The sequence below is a fragment of the Idiotropiscis lumnitzeri genome, chromosome 11 (genome assembly GCF_059441095.1).
Source record: "Idiotropiscis lumnitzeri isolate Australia: NSW breed Sydney's pygmy pipehorse chromosome 11, RoL_Ilum_1.0, whole genome shotgun sequence".
NCBI classification, from domain to species: domain Eukaryota; kingdom Metazoa; phylum Chordata; class Actinopteri; order Syngnathiformes; family Syngnathidae; genus Idiotropiscis; species Idiotropiscis lumnitzeri.
This window is the reverse complement of record NC_142401.1, coordinates 8,366,838-8,393,485: the sequence shown is the minus strand read 5'-3', so window position 1 is coordinate 8,393,485 and position 26,648 is coordinate 8,366,838. Positions and strand designations below refer to the sequence as shown.

At 41.4% G+C, this 26,648-nt stretch overlaps 2 protein-coding genes across 4 annotated transcripts in view; one reads left to right on the top strand and one right to left on the bottom strand.

Annotated features, from left to right (window-relative positions):
- LOC148327219 (low-density lipoprotein receptor-related protein 1-like) overlaps positions 1-12,555 on the bottom strand; it is a 95,724-nt gene extending 83,169 nt beyond the window's left edge. For both annotated transcript variants that reach the window (XM_088308534.1, XM_088308535.1), the window contains exon 1: positions 12,030-12,555. In XM_088308534.1, coding sequence (XP_088164660.1) covers positions 12,030-12,126 — 97 coding nt within the window. In that variant the 5' untranslated portion in view covers positions 12,127-12,555. The remainder of the gene's footprint in view (positions 1-12,029) is intronic.
- Positions 12,556-26,110: 13,555 nt separating this feature from the next.
- rbms2a (RNA binding motif, single stranded interacting protein 2a) overlaps positions 26,111-26,648 on the top strand; it is a 34,283-nt gene continuing 33,745 nt past the window's right edge. For both annotated transcript variants that reach the window (XM_088308383.1, XM_088308382.1), the window contains exon 1: positions 26,111-26,279. In XM_088308383.1, coding sequence (XP_088164509.1) covers positions 26,208-26,279 — 72 coding nt within the window. In that variant the 5' untranslated portion in view covers positions 26,111-26,207. The remainder of the gene's footprint in view (positions 26,280-26,648) is intronic.

Sequence of the window (26,648 nt, the reverse complement as noted above, 5' to 3'; positions counted from 1 at the left end):
GCAGTTAAGCAGTATGACAGCATTTACGTTTAAACCAAGCCTCCATGGAGCTCAACCTAAATGCGAAGAATTCAACCTGACATATTGCTGCACTCCACTTAACGTGTGTGTGTGTGTGTGTGTGTGTGTGAGTGGCGTAATTTCTCTCGGAGAAGTCACAAGGTTTTGGTTTATTCATGAACGGCAACCAGGATTACACTCAGATGCCTTGACAATTTGCCTCATCCTTCTTTCTCAAAGGTCTTTGTTTGTTTGCATGTTTGGAGGTATCAGCAACAGCCGTGGCAGGCAGATACTTGCGCTGTGCCTGTCTCCCGTCCACGGTTTATTTAGATGCTGACATGGTGGAGCCTGGCAGGATGCTCTGTTTCCAATAAAAGCTGTGGGAGGAGCGCTCGGTGCTGGTGACAGAAACATATCACAGAGCTTAGGAAGTAGGTCAGGAGGTGAGAGAGGTGGAGGTACGGGTTACTGTAGCATGAGAGATCGTTAGAGTGGAGAAGTCCGTCTTAGCGAGTGCAGACGAAACGTATAAAACATGACTTTTTTTTTTTTTTGTTAATTCTGCTAACGTCTAATTTAACGCAGCACACGCACTCTTTCAATATCACAAAATGTGACGCCACACGTTTTCAGTGCCTTAATGACTCAGGTGTCCGTACTAAATTACAGAAACAGCAACGGAGAAAGGAGTGAGATTCGCCGTTTCAATCTGGAAATACAGCTGTCGACAGAGTGTTATCTAGCTTCAATAACATGTCTGAAAAAAAAAAAATCATGATCATAGCACAGCATGCATTCAAGCTGTGCGACTGCGGGAGGTCTTCAAATTCAAAAACAGACTGCCGTTATTTGATATTTGATTTAAAAAGTGGTTAGACCGGCCCGTAAATACACCCGTCGCTGCCGCTAACACAGAGGTGTCCAAACCTTGGCCCAGGGACCATTTGGGCCCCTCATTCGCTCTCGTTTCATGTATTTCAGCTAGCTTTTTTTTTTTTTCAGTATTGCTCCCACAAATGTGAAAATTTAAATTTATTGTCCGATTAAGAAGCGCTGAAAGAAAGAAAAAAAGACAGCATAGCGTCCGCAAAACTCTCGCTGGTTATTTGCTATGTTTTCTTTATTGACAACACGAAACTAAAAAATTCCATAGCCGGAATCGAACCCACGACCTCTGCCCTGTGAGGTCATCGCGCTAACCAGTCGTCCACCATGCCTCCCTACAATATTTTAAAATTTCGCAAAATAGCGACATCATTTTTTATTAATATTTGATGCAAGGTAATGAGTGCAAGGTAATCTGTTAGAGTTCTTTTTTCCTAAGCCTAAAATTCATAAATTATTTGACTTTTTTTGCATTTACAGAAAGGAAGAATATTGGAAGATCCAAACTGCATATGATACTCAGAGCCACGACAAGACAGAGTTGAACATTATCAAGAAAACGCATCTTGTAATGTATGAACCTGCATTTGTCATCATTTCTGACTCGGGCATTTCAGCTTTGCGAATTCATCTCAGCTTTCCCACGCAATTTCTCATTGAATTTCAATTTGGAGCTATAACATTAATCTACTTAAGTGACTTCCTGTTTACATCTGAGATTTAGTTTAATCGAAAGCACTGCAGTTTCACAACAACCTCAGTCAACTTTGCTCAGCCCTGAAAAGAACATTTCCCGTTTTATCTATTTGAGATCTTTTTTTGCAGATGTATCCGTTTTCAAAAATCATTGAAAGAAAGACTTTTCCGTCGGTTATTCTTCCATGGGCTCTTCGAGGGGCGCTCAGGTATCAAAAACAGTCTTTCGTTATTCTAACAAGTGCAAACGAGATGATGATTCAGTGCAGAGGAGGCTAAACAGAAACATATGACATCGCATGACATAAGAGAACAAACTCTATGAAGTGAGCGCAAACGGAGAAGTGCGTGGACGGAAAGTCCAAGTTGGGCGGTGTCGGTCGGCGGGGCATAAAAGAGCTTGAGTGCGATACTGAGATGGGATGGAGGAATGTCACACATGCGACCAATGAGCAGCCCGGGTGTTTACCGAGGTAGAGGCAACTTTTGGATCACCTCCAGATCCCCCCCCCACAGCCCCCCGTTCGGCCTCACCGCTGCGGCCTTCAAAAGTCCGGTTGTGAGGAAGCATCTTCGCCGAAGACAAACACCGCCCTCTCCTCCAGCCGCAGCCCCATTTCCTCACACCCACAACTCGCCTATAAATAAGTCGGACGTCTGTCTTTGGAACGCGACGGGTACACTCCAAAGTTCCAGCAGACATTGAGACTACACACGGTCAACAGGAATGCGCATCCACCGTTCAAAGTCCGGCGCGGAAATTAAATTATACGAGGAAACCTGCCTTCAACCGAGGCGGTCCCCACTCGCGCGGCCTTGAGAAGGTCGATGCGCCCTAGCTCCAGGGGGCCGGATTTGTTCCTGACCCTTTTCTTTGACCTCCATATTAAAGCAGAAAGGAAACAGAATTTCCCTGCAGGGACAAGTTAAGTAGCGGCAAACTTTCTCTGATCTGGCACTCTATTATATGAATAGGAAAGATAACAGAGTTCTGGATTGAGCATTTGGAGGACGATTGAGAGTATTCTGTAAAATGACACTAGGGAGGGGAATTAGCCAAATGGGGAATTTAACTTTAATCATTTCATGGATTGTTTTAAAATATTATTATCTCTGTATTAATGTTCTGAACATCTGTTTCCATGCTAGAGTCATATTAAGCAAAATAGCAACTAAAGAAGTTAAAACCAAGATAAAGCAAAACTTCCCATCGACCAGTGGCCCGGTACCAGTTCGTGGGCCGCTTTGGATCGGGCCACACAGACGAAAGAAACTTGCACTACTTCCAGTTTATTAATTATTCGAGGCTGCAAAATATTTTATTCTGAAAATTCACCAGATTCTCTCAAGATGCTAATTGTCTCTGTCGCATTACGCTAATATTAAAAGCACAAGCTAGCAAAACGAGTAAAAAACAGACCACGTACGTCGTACGAAGTCCTCCCTGAACAATGTGCGGGACCCCCCACCTCAACAATCAATTCTCCACAACCCTCTTTGAATGTTCTGAACTCCCGTGTCCATGCCGGTGTTAAAGTGAGCAGAATAATGTGTGGTTGGGTGTGGCTAATTTTCCAAGAGTTGAAATAACGTTCTTTGGACTGCAAACTCATTGACTGGAGCCCATCCCGGCTGACTTTCGGCATGGCGGTCACACCCAGGACTGTTTTTCAGACAATCGTCACACTGTCAACACCATGCAAGATTAAATGATCGGCACTCGGACATTCGCGTACAATAAGAAATACAAATAGAATAAGTCTGTTGAACTTTTTTTGGTCTCCATGGCGACACCATAAACAGTCCGAGGGAACAACCGCTGTGGTACAAGTTCCTTTCTGGAGTCAGGATTTAATGATTCGGCCTAGTATTGAGAATAATAAAAATGTCAGGGCACACAAAAACACCAGGTGGGCGTGTTGGCTGAGGTAATTGCATAGCGTGGTTATTCAAAACATTTACAGACTCTTGCAATGTCTACTGGGGTTAAAAAGTCACGGAGTTTAGTCTACTAAAGATAGGATGTGCTTTCACAAGCAAAACACTGAGTTTCTCAAGGAGAGACTATAATCCTGCCATCTTAAATTTACTCTTCATTACGATTTCACAAGTATTTTTGGGGAAGGAGATAAATAACACGACTTGCCTCCGATACGACTTTGTCCTTTCCGAGAGGCACCGATGATACCGCAACTCAGCCGCTCATAAATATCCTTACAGGCATTATGAGGAATCAAATGCAACTAATGACTGCAATAAGTCTCCTAAAAACATGTTAGTCATCTTTTTTTGGGGACTTTTTTTCCCCCGCTAAAAACAATAAAGCAGTCTGAAGGGTTCTTTTTGTGGGTCAAAATGAGAAAAACATCCATTTTGGCCTGTTTGGCTACAGTCTAGCATCTCTTCATCCGCCACCGCAACAAAGCGATGAACACATCCAAGGTTTTGCAACAGGAAAGTGCAGAAGAAGCAAAGGGAGTGGGGAGGAAAGTTTTCCAATTTGCCATCTTACAAAACAGAGAAGAAGGGGCCCCAGCTGTGCCTGTTAAATAAACCATTTCAAGAGAGTTTGGAGGATCAGCGCAAGCTGCTAAAATGAGAGGAGAAAGAGCTCACGGTAATGCAAATGAGGATTCCGATGGAACTTGAATCGGATGGCAAAGTTGACTGGGTTAAGACATTTACACACTCACCAGCCCGATCGGCACTAAAGGACATAATCGGGTTTTGTTTTGACTGACTGACGATACAATTACAAACATATTAAAATCAAAATGAAACATGAGTAAAGGCTGAATTTTGACCCAGCTCACAAATCGGATCCCATTAAATTGTGCAAATGTAACTAATGTGGAGCATTTGTAATAGGATGGATGATTCTCACTGAATGTTTCAAACTGCTCTTTTGATGCTACGTGGTACAAAGCGGCAAGTTTAAAACCTGCGTGGATGTAGGCTAAGCTGAAACAATAGTCTTCTTCTGTGAATGAGTTGAAGCTGAATCAACAGCGCCTCTGCTGGTTGCAGCCTGGTAGTGCACTCCCATTTGCTTCACGGTGCAAGGGAACAACAATCAATTCCACACATTTGGTTAATTTGTTTAAGATCGATTAAGCGATTATTACGCGTATCCTTTGTGTGTACGAGAGGACTCCATAAGTCAGTGTAACAAAAACACAGGAGGCTAAACATCAACAATGCCATTTTATGTGAAGGGAATTAGGATTATTTTTTTTTTTTTTTACAGGTCAGTTCTGTGCACAAAGTAGATCTAAACAAGCCTTAGTGGTACTGAAAGGCACAACCTCTTAACGAAGCGGCCGTAATCACAAATGAAATAAATCGAGAGCAACTTGGATGTCTGGCTGAGATTTCACGACGTCAGAACGCCAAAGCTGAAATCAACCAAGACAGATATTTGTGTTCGGCTCCGCATCGGAACCCGGAGGAAGAAGACTTTGGTTTCTTTATCTTCCACGTGAGGATTATATCAAAGTCAGCGGCGGGAGAAAGGATGATAAATTGAAGAGAACCCCAAGGTGTGATCCTCAATTATCAACAGTCAGTTTAGACAAATCCCTCTGCCACCACAAGAGGACACGCTGTACATAGCCGCGGAGGGAGAAGAATGACAATTAAACCTACTTATCATGCTGATGAAGGGAAACATTAAAGAAGATTATATAAAAAAAATATACTGTGTCTTTTCACAAGATCAATGACAAATTTCTACTTTGCGTGTGGCGCAGGAGCCTAAAGTCTCTAAAATGTTCTTTCGTACTCGCCATGCAAGTGCCAAAGCAAGCGCGGCACCTCTTTGCTGTTTCTTCACCGACGTCACGAGAGCAGCTCAAGAATTTGGCGTTTTCATTCAAGCCGGTTTAATGATTGCCCAACCGCGATATTCTGCGGGTCTGTCTTCTCGCACACTGCTTGCAAATATACGTTTAGCTCTGTTGAGGAGAAAATGCGAGCATTCAATAGAATTTTGCGGCTACAAAAGGCGCTTGAGTGGACGTCAGATGTCACAAAGAGCGTGTATGAAAAATTATTTATACTGTAAACTGAAACTGCTGCTGTATTTTTTTGGTATTGTTACAAGGACTCACTCATCTTTTTTAAATTGATTATATTATTATATTGCCTTTGGATCTAAAATGCATAAATGCATTAATTTGCGCATCAAATGTTTGATACATTTTGCACAAATTTTTGTCGTGTAAGAAGGAGTTGAGCGGCAAAAATTCACCAGAGGCATTTGGAAAATTTCCAAGAACATTCACGTTTTTGCCTTTCTGTGACTCTTCCAGTCTTGCTGTATTTCTTTTCCAATCTGCTGATGACTTTTTTTCTCGGAAGCCGCTTCCCTCTGGGAATGTCCTGTTTAAAGTCTTAAAGTCCTTAAATTAAAAGCTGAATATAGCAACCTTTTTTGGGGGGTGGATATTGGCAATTTCTTTCCCTTACCAACTATGGTGAAAATTAAATAAGATTTATTTTTTAACTATTTATCTGAAGTGATACGGTGCCTGTGCGATGAGAAGCATAGGAAGCCAAGTATGTGGTGGGTCTCCAAATTTTTCCATCATGAATACGCTTTAAGTTCACCCTGAACCCATCCAAAAACTTTTAAACGGGAAAAAAATACCATGTACATTATAGTGTACATATCCTCACGTTGATTAAACAACAACATCGCCACAAAAGCCCCATTTTACTAAATTCATGCTACAACACTTCAAAGTAAATAAACAGAAAAATGTCCTTATTTAAAAATAAATTATTTAATTTAAAAAAAAAAAGCAATGAGCATCAAATCTGGCCACTTTATATGTTGTAATTAGAGCCTGGTGGAGTCTTTGAAACTCCCTTCAGAGCAGGATTTCTTTAATTTCTCCATATACACTCCCTCCCATTTGTATAAAAGCAATTAAAAATAAACGTTCCATATGTCCCCTTTAAGTCCACAAACTCGCTTAGAACCAAGAGCATCTCGGCCGGTTGGATGGAGCCAAGTAACCGAATCACTTATTTCAAAACACAATGACGGTAGTCAACTATCAATTCCTCACAATCAACAATCCCTTTTTCAATTCATCAAACAATATCCTAATATGCAGCTAAGTGGAAATGCATAGCCTCATACTGACAGTTGGTCGGGATATTTGGATTGCATTGCTAAGCTACGCGAGCAAAAAGGTGTGCCTGCTTCAATTTTCCTTACAAGGGCTGAATGCTTATCTCAAAGGGCACCACTCGGCTCACTCGCACAATTGCCACTGAAAATATGAAAATCCCAGTGAAGAGTCAAAGGGATGAGAATGAATGCTTGAGATGTGTGGGCTGGAGCTTAAAATAGGACGCAGTTTATGTATTGGTCGAAGCATTTCAATTCTCTATAGGGGGAAGGAATCATCTCTTAACAATGAGGCAACAGGCCAGAGCACCGCCTGGAGATCGTTTTGTGCATTAATGGTCAGAGGATATGAAGGCGATTAGTAACCGAGGTGGACAAAGGAGCAACATTACAAGGCAGTACATGCGCCATGAAATGTCCGTTCTTAATTTTCTCTCAGTCTGTCTATACGCTGTACATAGCGCAATGTCAGCATTTTCGTCTGGCTCTCCAAGTGGAACAGACATCAAGGCAGTGAAAGATGGCAACAATGAGAGGTGAGTATGCTACAAGACTTGTAAAGAAGAAAAATGTCTCTGGCGCCATTTGGGTCCAGATGATAAAACAGAGCCTGACAACAAAGCAGAGGGCCATTCGTCTTGGAAAGCTGCCACCTAAGAAGCTAACGCACTACACAGCTCCCGTGCTCCGATTCAAGAGCGGCATCAAAAGAAAATAAAGCTGAAATGCATTATACCGCACTCAAATGTGTTGTATGATGTTTTAGCTTATGCAGATACATGAGATGAGTGAAAAATCAGAAACACGTCTCAGTGTGAGACGGTGCAATTCGGCACCACTTATATAATCATGTTGTTAAATTAATACTCGTCTCACAATGCCAATCCGAACCGAACCTTTTTATCACAGTAAAAGCATAATATTCCACTCGGACATTGATTCTTAAAGACATCTAATGACGGCGAAGACCCTGGACTGGTCACGAGCCAATCGCAGAGCACAAATAGACAACTTTATATTTACACTTCTGGAACCAGAAATAGGCATTTCATCCCAAAGACAAAACTATTTGTTCGTTCGAGACACATTTGACGGAGGATGGAGGACAAGAAGTTCCTAAAAAACGACAGACTAAGCAAGGGCAGAAGTGAGTTTCCATCCATCCCTTTAATCGTCCCAAACCGGGTCAAGTAATTCATGTATAGATTTAAAATATTTGCACATATTTGCAAATGAATTCTTGACGTGCGGTTGTGAGTACTGGCCCTTTAAGAGAGAGTTCAACTCGCGAGAGAGCAAGAATGCGACACCGAGTGCGCGTGAAGAAGCAATTGAGAGCCAAAATAAGCATCATAAGTTGCGTTTCATTTGAGCAAAGGGAATTGCAATAAATACAGCCAACTCTGTTGTGCGAACAAGCTCATCTCTCAATTGACCTCGTGTGACAACAAGTCTGAGAAAGGTTTCGCTACGCTCTGCAACTAGAGCTGCGTCCAGCGTCATCTCTCTGGGTTTAGAATGTTGATAATGCCCAATTTATTAACATGGAGATCTGCGGCTATTCGTCCAAAGGGGCTCATGTATGTACATCTCCGCTTTTATGGCAAAATTGGACTATTATGGCTTTTAATCAGGTGTGTATTGTAGTCCATAAATTGCGGAAAGTGGATGTGAATAGGGATGATTAATGAAACCTACCCCATTAGATTTTCTCCCATGACGTCAACATGCATGGATGATTTTTTATTTTTTTCAGCTGGGGCAGACAGATAAAATGCGTGGATGACGAATATTTTTAGGGTGACGTTCCCGTCAATGTCTGGAACCCCCAAAAGGAAATACAACGAATAATTATAATACAAGCTAACGGATATTATTATACTGAAATCCATTCATCTTTCCTTTAAACTTTTAGTCTGTTTTTCCCACTTGAAACACGTCAGGTGAGCTAACAAATGTCTTGTAGCATTACACTCGTTATAAAAAATTCGATTTACAGCGCTTTCCATTAAGTACAACCACACTGAAACGCTTTAATGAAGTAGGAATAAAATATGCATGTATGATTTATGATTCTGTAATGTCGCATTCTACAGAGATAAAAAAAAAAAAAATGACATCCTCGGCTCGCAAGAGACATGAAGCAACTCTGTGGACAGCTTAAATTTAAAGCTTAAACTGTGAAGAATTTGATGATACTTCTCAGCCTTAAAGTATCAGTGTAATAATGCGGCTGGATTTCAATGAGCCTCGTTTGTTATTTTTCCTCCGAAAATCCACTGACCAAAGTAGTGGATTATATACCGCAAAGCAGCTACTTTACAGTGTTGCGTTCGATATTTAACCGCAGAACAAGCTGACATACGCACAGCTGAAAATGTATATTCCGCATGCACTTTGAATTTAAGTGAGCAAGACCAAACTGCCAAATGCACTCCGTTTGCCATCTTGCTTTTGACTTGTCAGCAAACAGTCAAATGTGAACCTTTTGGCCACGTGGTGCCCGAGTACCCCGCTGATCCTCAAACCAAATGTTACAACTGAGGCCACATGGTGGTCGTGAATATTCGGTTTCTTAGCAAGGAACACCGATCAAGTGAAAAAGAGTCGGCAAATGTAGACAAGACGGAGACCACTTTTGCTGTGCAAAATAGCAAGTAGCTAAAACTCGGAGGGTGTTTTCGCAATGACATTGTTTCGTACAGAGAAGCAATGTGAATTCCTTCATTAGGGCCTTTTTCCGCTAAGCCCCCAATTAGTAGAGTTTTCGGAACAATCTGAGACTGTTCGCCGAGGTCTCCTCTGAGAAACAAAGAGGAGTTTAGACCCAATTAAACCAAGGGCTTGCCGGTGACCTGGGGCCTGGCTACAGTACTAAGAGTCTTTGGCGGTCCGGCACATGGCAAAAAAAAAAAAAAAAACCTCTCTGCAAGTCAGAAAAAAAAAAAAAAGAAATAAATCACTAAATCCTCTGAACCAGATTTGTCACGTTTGAGAAATAGTTAACGTGTCAATGGTTGGGAGGAGTTAGTAGAAGGTTGACGTACAATAATGAATCAAACATAATGCACCTGTTCAGGAGAAAAACACATTTTACAATGTTGCGTTTAAAAATAAATAAATAAATAAATGAAAATAATCATCATTTTAGTCATGTTGGCCTGACAATCAACCACACATGGTTGATTCATCGAATAAAAGGGATGACACTAAGAGCAAAAAATAACTTACTGAAGTCATCATTGAGTAATAAAAAGAAAATCACATGGAACGATTGGTTCATTGTTAAAACTGGAGTGCACGACCTGGATACAACCAGCAGAGGCGCCATTGAGTCAATTTCAAAAGCTTTGTAGCCTGAAGAAGAACCATGACATCAAATATCCGAAGTTGAGCAACGTACACACAGACGATACCCAAAAACAAACATGGTTAGAGTTCAGAATCGTCCAAAAAGTATCGGCAATACTTGTAAAAGGTGGATTTGGTAGCTTGTCGCCGACTTGTTGCCGATTGCCGGCTATATTCAAGGTGGTAATTGAGCTTGATTTTGTCGAGTGCAACAACATGACTTCAAAGGTTTTTTGGCTGAGTCATGAATCTCATAAAATGCAGCTTGTGATGTAAAACAGACAAGCCTTCAAAGACCTCCAGAATCTAATAATATATCACACGCAAATGCTCATTTGTTTTAGAGGAGCTTTGTATTCGTTAAAAGGTCCAATGAAGAGGTAGCTGCGTGTTAAAAACAATCAATTCAACTGAACACAATCAAAGCGAATCAGATTTTTCCTCCGCCACCACAGCGAGGTGTGCGTGAGTCGGATTGGGAGGTTTTAATGGTTTCCAGAAGTTGTTCCAGACTGTGAAGGTGTGCAAGGTCAGTCTTAGGAAGAAGAGAAGGGGGCTCTTTTAGCTTGTACAACTAGAAATTCATTTCCTGAAGAGTAAGACTATCCAATTGTGTGGATAAGCAGTTTAGAGAACCGATGGATGCAAGACCTTTTGCACCAAAAAAAAAAAAAAAAAAAAAGTCCTGCAGCAATGTCTGATTCATGAGATGGCATGTCACAATTCCCATATTTTTCCCGACAATAAGCCGCTCCGGAGTATAAATCACATGCAAAAGAAGCATGTGGATGCCACATGCTAAAGAAGTGCACCATAAGTATTTAGCAATAGCCAAGTAGAAGAAGACTAAAAAGAAAAACGATTCCATAATTTGAAGTGATTTCCAATTCGCTGCTGTCAACACGATTTGGAAATGTGGTTTTAGGGTGCCAGTTGGAGCTCTAATTTTAAGCGTTAGAGTATTTGTTCCACCAAATTCATTTGAGTGTTTTAATTTGGTTAATTCGTTGGGAGTTTCACCGACAAGACTGGTCTCGTTTTGTTTTGTTTTTTTGTCTTTGTCATGGTAGCTGGCCGTGTTGTAAAGATCTCTCACAGATGGCAATGATAATTTCCTTCTTTATTCTTTTTTCAAACAACGTCGCTAAGTGTGACGTAGTACGTCTCGGAGCTGCTTGGCTATCGCGACGCGACATGCTAAGGAAGTTACCTTTTTTTAAGTGCGCTTATGGTCCAAAAAATACGGTGTATCGGGGCTTTAAAAGGCTAAGGTAGGAAGGAGTAATGGGTTTATTAGTATTTTATTAGCAAGTCAATGGCCACATTTAAGTGTTCATCTTTTTACAAGAGCAATAATTGATCATAAATTACATTGCTGACCCCCAATGGCCCGGGGACCCCAGTTTGAGAACCAATGGTCTATGTCCATGAAAACCTGCACTACATCTAAGCACTAATAGCCAAACCAGCCTTAAAGAAATGAACGTAGAAAGAAGCAGCAACATTTCAAGAAGGTTCAGAGACTTCCGATTGTTAAAAACTGGCAGGAAAAATATATTTTTTGCAAATTGTTTTTGCAGACCCGCAAGCTAGGATTCGCATGCACACAATATCCAGGGTCCCCACTTGGAGAGCACCGACTTAAAGACCACCACTCACTGGCATTAAAAATGTACACGTGCGGTGCATTAAGTGCTCCCTAAAAGCAAAAAAAGCTCCTGGGGCCTGTGCCATCATTTTCTCAATGACCGTCAGTGTGAATGTGCATCCTCTCGTAGACGAAGGCTGACTAGTGACAATGCAATATTCACATGTGGCCCAAACAAAAGATCCATTTTAATTGTTGCATCAACCAGGGGCAAGCAGTCGAGCACAATGAGTAAAAAAAATAAATAAATAAAAAACACAAACAAAGCAGCAGGTGAAAGGGAATGCATAACAAGACAAGACCGCTTACCATCAACAGCCCTGGATGGTGAGACGACTTCCGAGCTGTGCAACATTCCTAAGACGAGCAATCCCGCTGCCAGCACGTTGGCCGCTGTGCGCAACATTGTTGTGCTCTATCCGGAGAGAATATTAGTCATCAATCGCCTCTTGGAGCTGTCACTCTGGTTGGTTGCAGACAGGCGAGTAGATGCTCCTCGCCGGGCATCCGCCGCCGCTGCGTGTCAGGGCTCAACGCTTCCGGCTCGGTCTTCTCCCAGCCAGCCCGGGGCTGCCTCGGGGCTCCCCGGATGCATGGACAGCCCGGCCACCCTCTCGAAGGCTAGCGGGCGCAGCTAGCCTGGCTTTTGGAGCCGCTAATCGTGCAACTCGTCCAAGGGGTGGGGGGGGGAGGTGATGGGTCGGGTGTTCTCTTCGTTCCGGTAGAAGAGGCGAGTGGAGTGCGTCAAGAAGCTGGTGGAAGGTTGAGCTCGCTCACTTAGCCGCTTGCCTCTGCCGCCGTTGGCCACAGATTGACGAGCAGGAGGTGGAGGCTCCAAGCGCGGTCAACCAGCGGGCTGATGAGTGACGTCGGCTGGCCCTCCTCCGCCGCCTCCTCCTCCTCCTCCTCCTCCTCTTCTTCTTCCTCCTCCTCCACCTCCTCTCCAAGCACTCCAAACCTCCATCGCATGCATAAATCCACAAATGAGGCTCTTCTCCATGCATTGTTCGAATTGTTTATATCGTAGAGGAGGAAGATTTACGGTAGTTTTCCAGAAAGTTTCCGGGAATTTCCATGGGAAGTAAGATGGGGAAATTTGGTTGAATTCGTGGAAAGATATCGTACTTAAATATAAATGTAAAAATATACATATGAATATAAACATTGAGACGTTAAATAACAATTAAGTATTTACTTGTACTCAAAGCTTTCGAAACTTTAGCATATTGTTATTGAATAAAGTACATTCCGTCTCTCTTGTCAATCTAACATTTAACGTATTATATTGAGCAATCCTTCATTGAATAACAGAAACATGATTTTTTTAGTTAATTATTAATTATCCCTCACCCCATTCAAAAAACAGAACTCCTCATCCTGCAAACATGATTAAAATGTGTTAAACTAACAGATATGCTTATTTTTTAGAAAAACACAGGAAAATTACATTAGTTTACCATATTTAATCATGTGAATGTTCGGATTATGTAAATCCAAAGGATCTCATTTTTTTATACAATCATAAAAAAACTTTTGACTAGTTTGTCAAAATATAATTTAATTCCTCCAAGTTCCTTAAAAGTGCCAATATTAAAGTTTATAAATTCTTCTCAATTAATACATTTATTTACAACTATTTCCCATAAATTCCCATTTAATTTCCTCCTTAAAAATGTTTTTAACTCGTGAATCAAAAATCTTTATATTTATAGTTATTATTATTATTATTATTGTTGTTATTATTATTATTAGGTAACATTATTAACTAATATTATTATTAATTATTATTATCATTATTATTATTATTAGTAGTAGTAGTATTATTATCCCCACTTTTGTTTTGTCCTCTGTTTTCAACTAATTTATAAAAATAAAATGTTGAGCTCATTCAGGGCATATTGGGAACTCTTCAGCTTTTCCCATTTTCCATGAAAAACAAATCTTTCCCATACAAATGAATGCAGACACCAAATTTGGTTGATTTTGCACATTCCTCTACCTATTAATTCAAGCATACAACATCAAACTTTTCAGGGTATTTGTGGCATATCGGAAAGTATTTTTCATAGGCCACAAATCCCCGCTGTAAACCACATTTTCCATGACAAAATCCCCAAATCAATACCGATATTTTATATTTTTACCTCCTCTGCTCCTTGTACATTTCTCAATCTACCCAGACCATTCAAACTATTCTCACATTATTAGACTTCATCTTTTAAAAAGTTTCAAAAACATTCTGAATTTCAAAATGTCAATTAATTCTGCAGCAACTGAGTAAAGCATCAGCTTTTCACAAATGGAGTAATTTCTCACTGCATCGCTAATGATCAGGTGATCACAACACATTAGCAAGAATGTGCACACGAACCCCGACTGTTTATATTTCGGATATTTTGTTACGCGAAAGCAGGCTGACGGTGGCTGACAGCTGCCAGCAGGCGGGCAAATCATAATTCATTTCAGTTCCCTGATCAAAAAATAAACTGTGTTTGTTGGTGAAAAATGGGCGCTCACGGCTGGACCGATACTTTAAGTTTCTGTCTTCTGAGTGTGTGCAATGATGCATACACATTTGCAGATTGTGTAACCAAGTTACTTTAAAATAATTTCAATATAGTCTAATGCAATAGTAATAGTAATGTAATTGTGTAAATGTACAATTTAATTGCTGGTTATTTTGTTTTGGTACAGCCTCCACATGCACATTTGCCAGACATGTGAAAAGCTGCCCAACAGTGACGCCTTCAGGCTTCCCAATGTCAATGTGGAGAGGAACAAAGGGTTCTTTCTTCGTGTGAGGGGGGATGGTGAGGTGGTGGTGGGTGTTGCTCTAACTCACCGCCAAAATGACTGTTTGGTCTCCAGCCCACCACTTTACCTTGGCCAGTTATTCAATCACACAAAGAAAAATGACTAGCTTTTACAGGCATTTTCACTTTCTCGTCACATTCTTGACTTTTTTTTTTTTTTTTTTTAAAGCAGTGGCTTGCTTATTTTAGCACTTTCATTGGTGCTTGCAAATGTGGTCATGCCAGATGTTTTTGCCCAGTCTGGCAGTACTCAAACAGAAATGCAGTGGACGAGACAGGAAAGCTACGTTTACTTATTGAGCAATGGGAACATACCGAGCAAATAAATTCAATCTAAGGAAAAAGGAATCTATACTTTCGGTTAGACTGCCACAATTTAATTTAGCTGAACTCAATCATTATATTTTATTGAGTGTACAGGTTGATTTAAAGTTAAATTAAATATCAACAAAATCATTTAGTGTGCTTTTGTCAAACTCGCACTACCAAGTTGTGGCTCCTTTTCAAAGTATGTCTTTGTTTTAACCTGAACCACGGCAGTCAATATTTTTCTTTTTTTTTTCTTTTTACAATTCACCAGCAGATGGCAGCAAAACCCAAGCCGTAGTGAATGAGACCACCTCGAACCTCAACAAAATAGAAAAGCAGCTATTCTAAGCATGATATATATTTGTTAGTGAAAATGTAAAACCAATTGGTATGTACATCCACAAAGAATTCCAAAGCCGACTTTTTGCGATCCGGCGTCTTCAATAAACCTTAAAATTATTTTCACAGAAGCAGAAAACAACTCAAGCGGATGATGGCAGAAGAAAAACCCAATAAAAGTCCGAAATAGAAAATATAGAACTTTTACAACGAACAAAACACATGGGAATATTTAAGAACACTCATGACAGATTAGACATCCAAGATACCTCCAATGTTATAGAAACACATTCTTTGGAAAGATGACAGAGGAAAATTTGGTGAATAAAACAAACAAATCATATTCGCAAAACCAATTACGTGTCAAACATTATGGACAGCATGTAAAAAGCCTTGTTAAATTTGTGTTTTTTTCAAGGATGAAATCACATCCAAAAGGGAATGTGAGACCAACATGCAGTCACTAACTTGATACGGTCGAACAGGATTGTTGAGAATTTTGTCGAGCGCGTGGAATTAATCGTTGAATTATCGTGTAGTAAAGCAATTGAGGATTAATGAGGTGGAAAGTTTTGCAGAGACTTTACCCCCAGCATTTGTTTTCTCATTAAATAAGTACACGTGAGTTACGTGAAGTTCTGCCAAATCAACGCAAAAAATCTCCACTGTGGCACCTCCCCTCTGTCCAGCATTAAACTGTTCAAACTAGGACGAGTATGGAAACAGAAGTTCAGAACATTCAAAGAGTAAGCCTCCAAGAAATGTATCAAAATCCCCATCCCTATGCCACTTCTTATTCATCTTTGAACTAATTTATCTTTCATGAGTAGCTGCAGTGTATTGATTCGTGCCTCTGCAGCATCATGCTGTAACATGATACTTTTATCTGAGGGGAATCGCTCAGTGCCCTTTTGCGCATCCCGTACAGATACTGCAGTCTGCACATGATGCAGTCGTTCCGCCCTGCCTAAAAAAAAATCGAACCGTTTGTTTTGCAGACCATCCTTAATGTCATATTACTGATTGACTGAAAGATGATTAAGGTTTTTGAGTAAACAGCACTGTTACTATTCACAGAGCAAAAGTGTAAAATGACTGTATAAAGACCGCTCCTTGGAATACGTACTGACATCGGAAACACAAAGTTTCAGTAATCCAACTGGGAAATAACAGGCGGGGAAAAGCGGTCATGTCGAATTGTGGAGTATTGCTCGAGATTAGCCTCGGGCCTGCTCTACTGGGCCACTTGTCCACGACGAGAAAGCCAAAACACCATTCGTCTGGCTTATGTCATGACTGGGGCAAGTATTTCATCTGTCATTCTCCCATCCGTGATGCATCTCCACCCACTTTGCTGCAGCGCTGATAGAAGCCGGGAACAGGCATCGACCATCGAGAAACACTGTCAACGTATGTGATGTTTAAGAAAAGATAGATCCTGACAGTCGCTTTGTTTGTTTTTTTTCCCCACTCCAACTAACCGGAGCCAGCATATCCACAAGTGTGCCTGCTGTAAGCAAGCACATGCATAAATCTCGAAACGGCATCATGATTTGGAGCAACACCATCGCTCATGTTCTACACTCTCCCTTTCTCCCGCCCTTCCCCTGCTCCTCCCCTTCTTTGCCTCTGAGCCAGATGGATTATCTCATCAATCAAAGTTCCTGGAATCACATCCTGTGTGTGCGCGTCCCACCAACGCAGTTACTCTCTCATGCACCGCAGCCATTTTGTGAGGAATGCAAACTAATGCTGGAAAAGGACTTTTTTTTTTTTTTTTACTATTCATACCTATCCATTTGCTCATTGTGAATGGGTCGAGGGGGGGGGTGACACAGGAAACCGCTAATCGTACACCAGCACGAAAGTCTGCGCTTTGAGTAAACTGCAATTTGAATGTTACTGCATAACAGCGGGAATGACTCAGATTGAAAAATAATCAGGAAAGAAATGAGTCAGGGTAGTTCGGAAAGAAGAAGGTGGAGTCAATACAGTAAAACCTGAAATGCTCAGAATGTATTTAATGTAATTTAGTCAAAATAAATTATTAATTTATAAATAATTTGTTTGTGAGACTTTGTTAGGGTAAAATTAAAAGATTGGTGGTGGTAGCATCATGCTCTAGGGTCGTATTTCTTTATTTGGAAATGGTGCCTTTGACAGAAGAAATTATGAACAGTTCCCAATACAAGTCATCGTTAAAAAAAAATAAATAAATAAAAAGTCAGGAAAATCCGATTAGAACATCTGCCCATTATTTGGGCGTGAGGGGCATTTAAAAATAATAAATAAATAAATAAATAAATTAGCAACTTGGGTCTGTAATCTGTAAATTCTGAACACAACCACGCCCCAGTTATTAGAGGGTGTGCACACTTGTGCAACTATATTCACTCTAAAAAAAAAACAGTTGAGTCAAAAATAACACAATTTTTGGACCAATCCAATATTTGGGTTTATTCGAACCAACTTTCTGGGTTATTTTGGCAGAAATCAACCCAAAGATTTGAGCAGTTTTGTACAAAACAATGCACAAAGTTAAACAAATTGACACAACTATTTTTTTAGAGCGTTATCTCAGGTGTTTATTTTTACATCTCCTCTCAAAAAGATTCCAATTTTCCTCCCAAATGCGTGAAACATGTTATTGGACACATTAATGATGGGAAAAGGGTTGAATTTCCTAACCTGCATCATTTTGTTTTTCATACCTCAAAATGTAGCATTTGAACAGGGGTGTGTAGACTTTTTATATATCCACTGCAAATAGGAGTATTATGTCAAGAAAGCAGCCAATGGTTCATTTATTTTTAATCTTAAAAACATTTGCTTTGGACGCTTTGTTTTAACAAACTCATTAACTGTGGTGAACATAATTTTATACTTCTTTGACAGAAATGTTGAAATGTTACTCAAAACATGGTCTGTGGTGTTTATTGTCATGGTGGTACTTTGACCTTGGAACGGATTAATCACATCTCTATAATTAAAATGATTTCAAAAGCAATCCTGCACAAAGACGCCTAAGATAGAAAAAAAAATATAAAAGAGTATTTTAACTGGGAGGAAAGTAGCCACTGTCAGCTTCCCCACATGTGCTTCTCGGATTGGTTTTGTTTTCACGGAGCTGGAAAGTCAAATACGTCCTTTGTCTTAATGAGACAAGAATAGCAACGGCGGAAACGTCAGCATTGCAGTTCAAAGATCTTGCCCCCCCTGACTCCTTTGTGGTCAACGCAGTCAAGGGAGGAAGCGTCACCATGTTTCCCTGTTGCTCTCATACCCCTCCCTCTTCTTCCTTGAAGCCAGCAATTATGCAGCGGGATATGCTGATAACACCTAAAGAATTCCAGGCATGCACAAACAGACCATCCCCCATCCGTTTAGTCCCCCCCCCCTCTCCCTCCTCTCTCTCTCCTTTGCCTGCCCTTGCCCCCTTCCTCCCGCTCCTTCGTTGGGCTTTTCTTTCTACCTCCGCAAAGCCACTGCTCATGTTACTTCCAGTTAGACTAAATAGTCCACTTCAGAGATTCTTGAAAGTCAAAAAGGATCATTTTGAGGAAAGTTTGCTTTTGTATTGTCTGATTCAGGATGTGAATTGTCATGGTCTTCACTCAATTGGAACGAGGGGGGATTATCCTGTCAAATAATAAGGTTTAAGAATGCAAACATATTGAATAAAATGTATTGAGTGAGCAACACCAAAGGGAACAGATGCAGCTTGCTTTCATTACGAAGCATTCAGTCACAAATTGCAAATTGTAGCCATGATTGGATGTTTTTTGTTTTAAGACCAGCCTGAAGAGATTGTTGTCACATATACTAAACTGCCAATACTTGCCAGTAATTCCTGCAATTCCATCAGTGTTGCTGTCTGTCTCTTGGCAGCCTACCTGACACATTTTCTTCTTATTTTTGCATCACTTTGGGAGTGGCGTCTGTTCTGGGTAATGTTACTATTGTGCCATATTTCCTTATATGGATGACGACATTCTTCACTGCCTTGGAAATTCTGCTGCAGCCTTTCTCCTGACTGATACCTTTGAACAACTTTCAGCTGTTAAGGCTTGTGCTGTAAAATGCGATTACAAAAATGTCTGGGGGGGAAAAAAAAACACTTGAACAGCTGAACTTTATTCAGGGTTGATGAGAAGCATGTAAAATGGTGGCAGTTGTGGACTGACGCCCTTTAAACATGATCTTAAGTTTGTGATTGGTTCATTTTGACGATAGCTGCGTTCCAGTTATAAGAGGGTGTGCACACTTTTGCAACCACATCATCAGAATTTTTTTACTGTATATTCACTAATTCTCTTTAAAATGTTTTGGGGATTTTTGTTGCTGTGTAGCTTGGTCTCGTTGTTTTTGTATCACACACAAAAAAAAACATTTGAAGAGGGGTGTGTAGACTTATTCATTTCATGTTTCACTTTAGTATATGATACCAGTCAATGAAATCAACAAAACCTCACAATGCAAACAGTCTAAATGTGCCTGTTAAAACGGGAGACTATGCTGGAATTTCCCCTCATACTTTTACGAGCTCACACACACATGCATATACTGAATGCGTTCTTAGATGTGTACTATTCTCCTTCTACACCAAACCATCCCAAACGTCCTCTTTCACACATGCCTTACAAAACACATTCCAGCCACGGGAAAGGCGTGAGTGATTGTCTAAGTGTGTGCGTTTGCGCGCGTGAGTGTGTGTGTGTGTGTGTGTGGTCTGGTGGGCAGACATGTAACCTGACTACTCTGGTGTGAAGCCAGTACATCCATCACTTTATCGGTGCACTGCTGGCACACATCTTCAACGCGGCATACTTACTACATGGACGACGCAAATTGCACCTCTCCATTGATTCGGGCTCCAGATGTTTCTCATTAAAATGCAACTTGATTTAAATATTAAGATACCTTGAAACAAAAGCAGATGTGCAGCATTTGGAACAGTTTTGGATGCTTTGTGGAACAGCTTTGGGTGCTTTGTTATACAACTTTGTAAAAGAAAAATAACTTGGTGGTCTGTTTATGATCAATTACACACTACGCACCGTACTAACATCTTGATGATCATTTTTTCTTGTTTGGATTAGATCTGAATTTGCTGGGGTTTTTTTTGTTGTTTTTTGTACTTTGCTTGGTTCTATTATTCATAGTAGTGCTTATATGTGTTACTAAAAAAAAAAACTTTAGTCAAGACTGGAGACAGATTTGCTCTTCACGCAGTGTTTAGAGTTCCTTGTTTCAAAAATAGTTGTTTTTGTTTTAATTTGAGTTGCCTCAATAAGAGCATTCACAAAACTTGGAACTGGTCCTCCTCGGTGCACTTTAATATTCATTAATGTGGACATATTTCTTTTGCTCATTCCGGTTATTATATTAAATATTTTAATTTTTCTTCCAATCGTAAATTAACCTTCATGTATAACAGAGGTGGGCAAACTTTTTGATTGGCGGGCCACAATGGGTTCTAAAATTTGACAGAGGGGCCGGATCAGGAGCACATGGGTGGAGTGTGTGAATCCTAAATCTAAATCCGAGCTGTCATAATAGTAAAGAATGTTAAAATGTAATTTAAAACAATTCTTTACAAAATTTATGATAGCGCGAGTTTAAGCCTGGAACAAATGAATTCCTGCGGAAAATGTGATTTTTAAAGTCGGACAACTTGGAAGTTAACCAGTGCCTCGGAATGATTTGTGTTTGACTTTGGAAGTTTAATTATGTGAATTTTTTCGGGGGGGAAAAAAAAAGAAGAAATAGCCCCCCCCACCCCCCACCCATTTCCTTTTATTCATACACCATTGATGTCTGCTTTCTTTCATGCACTTTCCACTCATGTGACCTTGAACCCCAACTTGACAGTCTCACCAGCCACACATGAACTTATTGAACCCTTGCACGCCAGTTTTATTCTATTTACATACGAACACACACACACACACACAAGCTCGCCTTCCTCCCACCCAAACAACAGTCCACTTTGATCAGCAAGGGTCACGCCCACTGAATCGACGCTTTGTGCGGCCTTTCCCGTGCGTATACTTTTGTCCTTGAGGTGGATGGTAGCGAAATGTGAGCGCTGAAATTGTGTCGCCTTTCGATCCCATTGATTGAATGACCGAGCCAAAATTTGAACGTTCCTTTCAACCAGGACAATGCAACTATCTTAAACAAAACTATTAAGTAACAATTGCGTAATACACAATCACATCGAATGACTTTCTCCTAATGCTGAGTATGGATTCCCAGGCCAGAAGACTCCGTTTGGAGGGGGCGCGGTTACATAGCAACGAGCCTGTTGATGTGCAAACAATGTTGATGTCAAAGAGGCCGGTTGTGCTTGACTTACTTATAGGTTGTGCTCAGCGCAACAATGAAACACACACACACACTCGCGAAGGCACATCCTGCTGCATTGAAGGAATCATGAGCCAACAAAAACTGTTAACACTGCAAAATTGTCCTCATCAAAATTGCATTTTTTCCGTCAACTGTTCAAATAGTGGCCATGTAGCGGGGGTGTGGACACGGAAATTTGCTCTCCGGCAGATTAGGTTGGAACATGCAGTTTAGGAAGCCAATGAAGATTTTTTTTATTTATTTTTTTTTATTTTATGAAAGCTATAAAGTTATAGTATGGAATGATTTAAATGCTTTTTGAGTGAGGTGATCTACGATTTGTATATGAGTAGAATTGATTATGTTTCTTCATTATGCAAATATTCTGCGTCAAACTTTAGGTGTGATGAGCGATGCAGGGTTTTTTAGCGTCACGCCCACCGTTGAAGAAATTTAAGCGTAAAATGATTGAAATTTTCAGATCGAATTCTCACGTCTCCTGCTTTTAGCGTCTCGGTTCCTCGTATGTCATATTCATATGGCGCTGTCATGATGTCATAAAACATGCTGTAATGTGAGGCAGATGGAGCATACGATGATTTGAAAGTGCTTTCTGGGTAAAACTGGCAGAGCCATTCTTTGCAATGCAGTGAATTAATTACCTTGTGGTGATTCATTTGAATGCCACTGCCTTTTAGGCGTCGGGTTTCAGCCGCCATCTGCCCAGGGATTCATCTCCCGGCCAATCTGGAGCAACAGGAGAAAGTGAAAAGACATTTAAATATAGAAGTAAAAGTATATCCGACAGTCTAGGACAAAACAAAGCATGAATATGACGGGAAAGGTGACTTGAGGACATTCACGCACCAACGCTGAGACTTTTAGGTTTAGTGCCCGCCGTGCGTGTGTGCGTATGTATGCGTGTCTGCTGTTTAACAACGTTTCTCTGTGACCTTCAGAGGAAACTACAGGGCATCATTAGAGTTGGCAGCAGATGTACTCAACTCAACCCACCACATTTTCCCCCCTCAAAAACTTTCTTTACTGAACATTTTCATTTCAAATGTATCATGCGAGAGAAAAACACAAAACAATGACATTACAATGCGAACAAAAACTCCAATATTTTTAGAATTTCCAAGATCACCAACTCATTCACTTTATGAAATCATTTCACCAAAGCGAAATACAATGGTGCCTTACATGGGACTCAACCCGCTGGAGTACCGACAATCAATCTTGCTTTGACTTACAAGCACTGACCTGAGATACAAGCGCTGTATATTGGCAGTGAACTCAACTCAATTTACTTCACAACAAGCAGCAGTTATTCTTCAAAAAAAAAGAGGCTTCAAGCTGTTTATTGCCACTCGCAGGTTACATTTACTGTCAAACTTTACACTTTGTGAATTAAAGCACCACCCACATAGCTCTAGCCTTTCAGTCCACTAAATGAATGCTAGCGTTAAACACCCTCTATGCCGCGGTGCTCTAACATTTTCACTACAAACGGTGCAGCATTGCATGTAGACAGACAATATAAAAGCGCCTCGTCATATAGTATTTATCTTCTGCAAAGAACGACTAAAATTTGTACCGTGCTGGTGACGAAAACTGTTGAATTATTTTTCATTCTATTTTTAATGATATAATGACTGTATGTAATGATTTACAGAATAACACTCTCGTGTTGAGGTCCTACACCACTGACATAGTTGCTATGCTGGGTAAAGATACACTTTCAAGCGGCAGGCAGACTTGACAAAGCACTAACATGTCAAAAGGTAGGTGGAGCTGCTGTGTCAATTCAGATTAATGACAGCAAACAGCCGAGATTGGGAGCACCAAAGAAGTGCTGCCTCCATGAGTGAAAATTTTGATACAAACATGTTTATTTTTTAACGCTGGGCTAGTACGAGCCCCTGGCTTGTCACAACGCCAAAGCTCATAAAGAAAGACGACCTCACGATTGGCCTAGTCATAAAGTAGGCGGGATGAGAAATTGCTCATTTGCATGTGATAAATCCGCCCCCTCAAAACGGAATCCATTTAGCCAGGCAAAAGTAAGGGGATAATTGTTGATACGTTCAGTATTTTTGACAAACAAATCAATCCTCCCTCACAAAACTTTCAGTCAGTTTTCTAATCTTCTACTTGAGGCATGTCAGAAAAAAAGCCACAAAAAAGGAGATCAATTTTTTTTTTTTTACACATGTTACGCGTTTCAAGATCCCATCAGGCGTTTCACTGGTTCTAACTTGTTGCGTCTTCTGTGAAAATGCTTCGTATCCCATTTGTGCTGTAAAGTAAATCGCAAACAGAAGTAGGAATGGCAGCTGGTTCACTTAAGGTGACGTGAGATGGAATCATGTGAGTGACCTTTGCCTATCAATTGCTCTCATTCATTGCACAAGAGTTTGGACGCCAAGTTACGTCATTGCCCTACTTTGGTTTTGCTAATGCAGAATATTTCGAATATTTGAGGTGTTTGTAAAATACATGATGGGGCAAACTCGGAAAAACATCTGTATCATGATTTGTCCTATACCATAATATACAACCAACTACCTATTCAATTAAAATCCTAAGTGCACCTATGTGGTAAAAAAAAAAATATATATATCCCAAAGTTGTTAATACACATTTTCATTTTTTTCATATTAATTTGCATATGCATGCATATTAATGTGAAGAAGTGCCATGGTGATTTGAATGCCACATGTCTGCAAATGTTGGCGATCAAAATAAACACATTTTTTTCATTTTTCATACTCAGGGGCAACTGATGACATCGTGGCGCACTCGCCTGACTTCAGTGGAGGCACTGTGAGTTCACTTCTCACTCAGAGATGGTGTGAATATGCGCGCGAATGGTTGCCTGTCTCTATATGCTCCCCGAGATTGACTGGCATATCCTCCATTTTACTCTGAATAGGATACGCATCATAGAAAATGGATGGATGGATAATTAATCCTTCAAGGGGAAATTCAACTCGCAGTGAATTGTGTAGCACAGCGCACCGAAAAGCAGGCGTGCAAGGAGAGATGTTCGCGTGAAAGGGGAGCACAATCAGTGCTGCAACGCTAGAGCTGGGGAGGTAGGTTTGATGCTCAAGGGCACTGCGGCAGTCATTGGGAATCAAACCAGCATTTCTTCAACCGATCCGAACATCCCGTGACTAAATTACATTAATTTGTGAACGCAGTCGAAACTATTTTGCCGTCACTAATTGTTGCTACAACGCCGTCCTGAAATAACGTTCAATCGCTAAATAAGTGTGCTGAAAAACAACATAATTAGGCTGTATTGTTTGGCGCCTGTTGCCAACTTTTAGCGGTGGCCGTGCAAGTGGCCAGCAGCGCTCAAGTGCCTCATATAGGCTGGCAAGAGCCATGAGATTACTTTTTAATGGCAGCACAAGACGTAAATGACTCAGCAAACTTTGATGCAGACAGCCTGACACAGCGGCTGTTCCTACTGATCGCTTTTTAACAAACCGGCCTTACTCAAGTGTGTGGTTTTCTCCTTCTTGTCCAATTCGTTAGCGTATTTTTAATAATCCCTGGATAATAATATCATGTGGACATAAGGTTTAACGTTACAATTGTTAATGTTTATTGAAGGGTTTTGATTTTGTGGAGATGCTCACGTTTTATGTCAATAAATCCAAACAAACGAACACTTTTATACTTTCACCGGTTGACGTACACAAGAGTAGGAATGCGCGTTAGCATTTTGGAGCCGATCGGTCGCAACAACAGAACTGACAAAGTGAACAAAATTACGATGCTAGCCTCCTTGCTGTGATGACCGGTGATACCAGAATGAATAACAAGCGGAGCTCCAAAAGGGGGCGTGCCAATGTGTTGTAAATGTCATCACAAAAAAAGCTTGAATCGTGACAGAATCTTTTTTTTTGGGGGGGGGGGGCATTTTAGTGAGCATGCAAACCTATTACATTAGTGAAAATGTTAAGATGATCCCAGTGTCCCTTCAATAATAATCCAATGACCACCATGCATTTCACGTGCCCCTTTGAAGGCTGGGCTGTGGTGACAGGTCTGGATGAAGTTATGGTCACAAATGAAAACTGCAGACCTAGGCAGTCCGTCCTTAGGGCGGAACGGTCGAGCCCGCCCGAAATGGGGTTGAGGGACGACAATTTTTATGAATAAAGCCGGAAGGTCAAACCCGGGTGGGTACTGAGATTGCAGCCGGAGGGCGGGGGACTGACCGTCAAAAAAGGGTCATGTGCCCAGCTCTGGTTAAGTGTCCCTTTAATAATAATTTGCCCCGCACCAATTACCCCCCATCTCCCCCGCCCCCATAAGGCTCGGCTCTGGTGACAGGTCTGGATGAAGTTATAGCCACTAATGAAAACTGCAATGAGGAGTAAGAGTAAAGCCGCAGTAACCGAACTGCGACGTAGCGCGGGAACACCGTAATCCCACCAAGAGCGGCAGACGACCACCTGGAGCCGTGCGAAGGAGTACTCCTCCCCTTGCCTAGCTCGGCCCTCCCCTCCTCTCCTCTCCTCTCCCCTCCTCCGGTCGTGTCCCGTAGCAGCAGCACCACTCGCAGTCAAGCAGCGGGACTCCAGGCACTCACTTCCCCAGCTGCTGACGTCAGCTGGCAGCCTGGGCAGTGCTCGCCGCTCCGGACATAGCGCCGAGAAAAATGCTGCTCTCCGTACCGCCAAGGGCAGGAATCAACCCGTACAGCGGCTTTAACAGCAGAAACAGCAAAAAGGTAAAAGTCTCTCGCGCTTTTCCTCCATTTTGACTCGACTTCACCTCGCGGGGCAACACGCCCGTCCGCGCGCGTCGCCACGGAGAGGCTGCTGACAGTGGGCTGCAGTGTCCTTGAGAGGCCACTTGAATTTAACTTTTACACTTTGGCGGACCGCCGACAGCTTTCACAGTCGCTCGGACGTGGCTGGGTCCGAAGCGATCGGTCGCGAGTTGGCGTTTTGCAGCGGCCGTCACTAGCCTTGTCTAGTGTGAGTGTTTGTGTGTGCGGCTCCCACGGGCGGGATGAGGGCGAGGATTTGACGGACTCTTGTGGGGGGAAAAAGTCCCCAGCGCAGAGCAACTTGTGCGTGGACGCCGCGCGCGATCG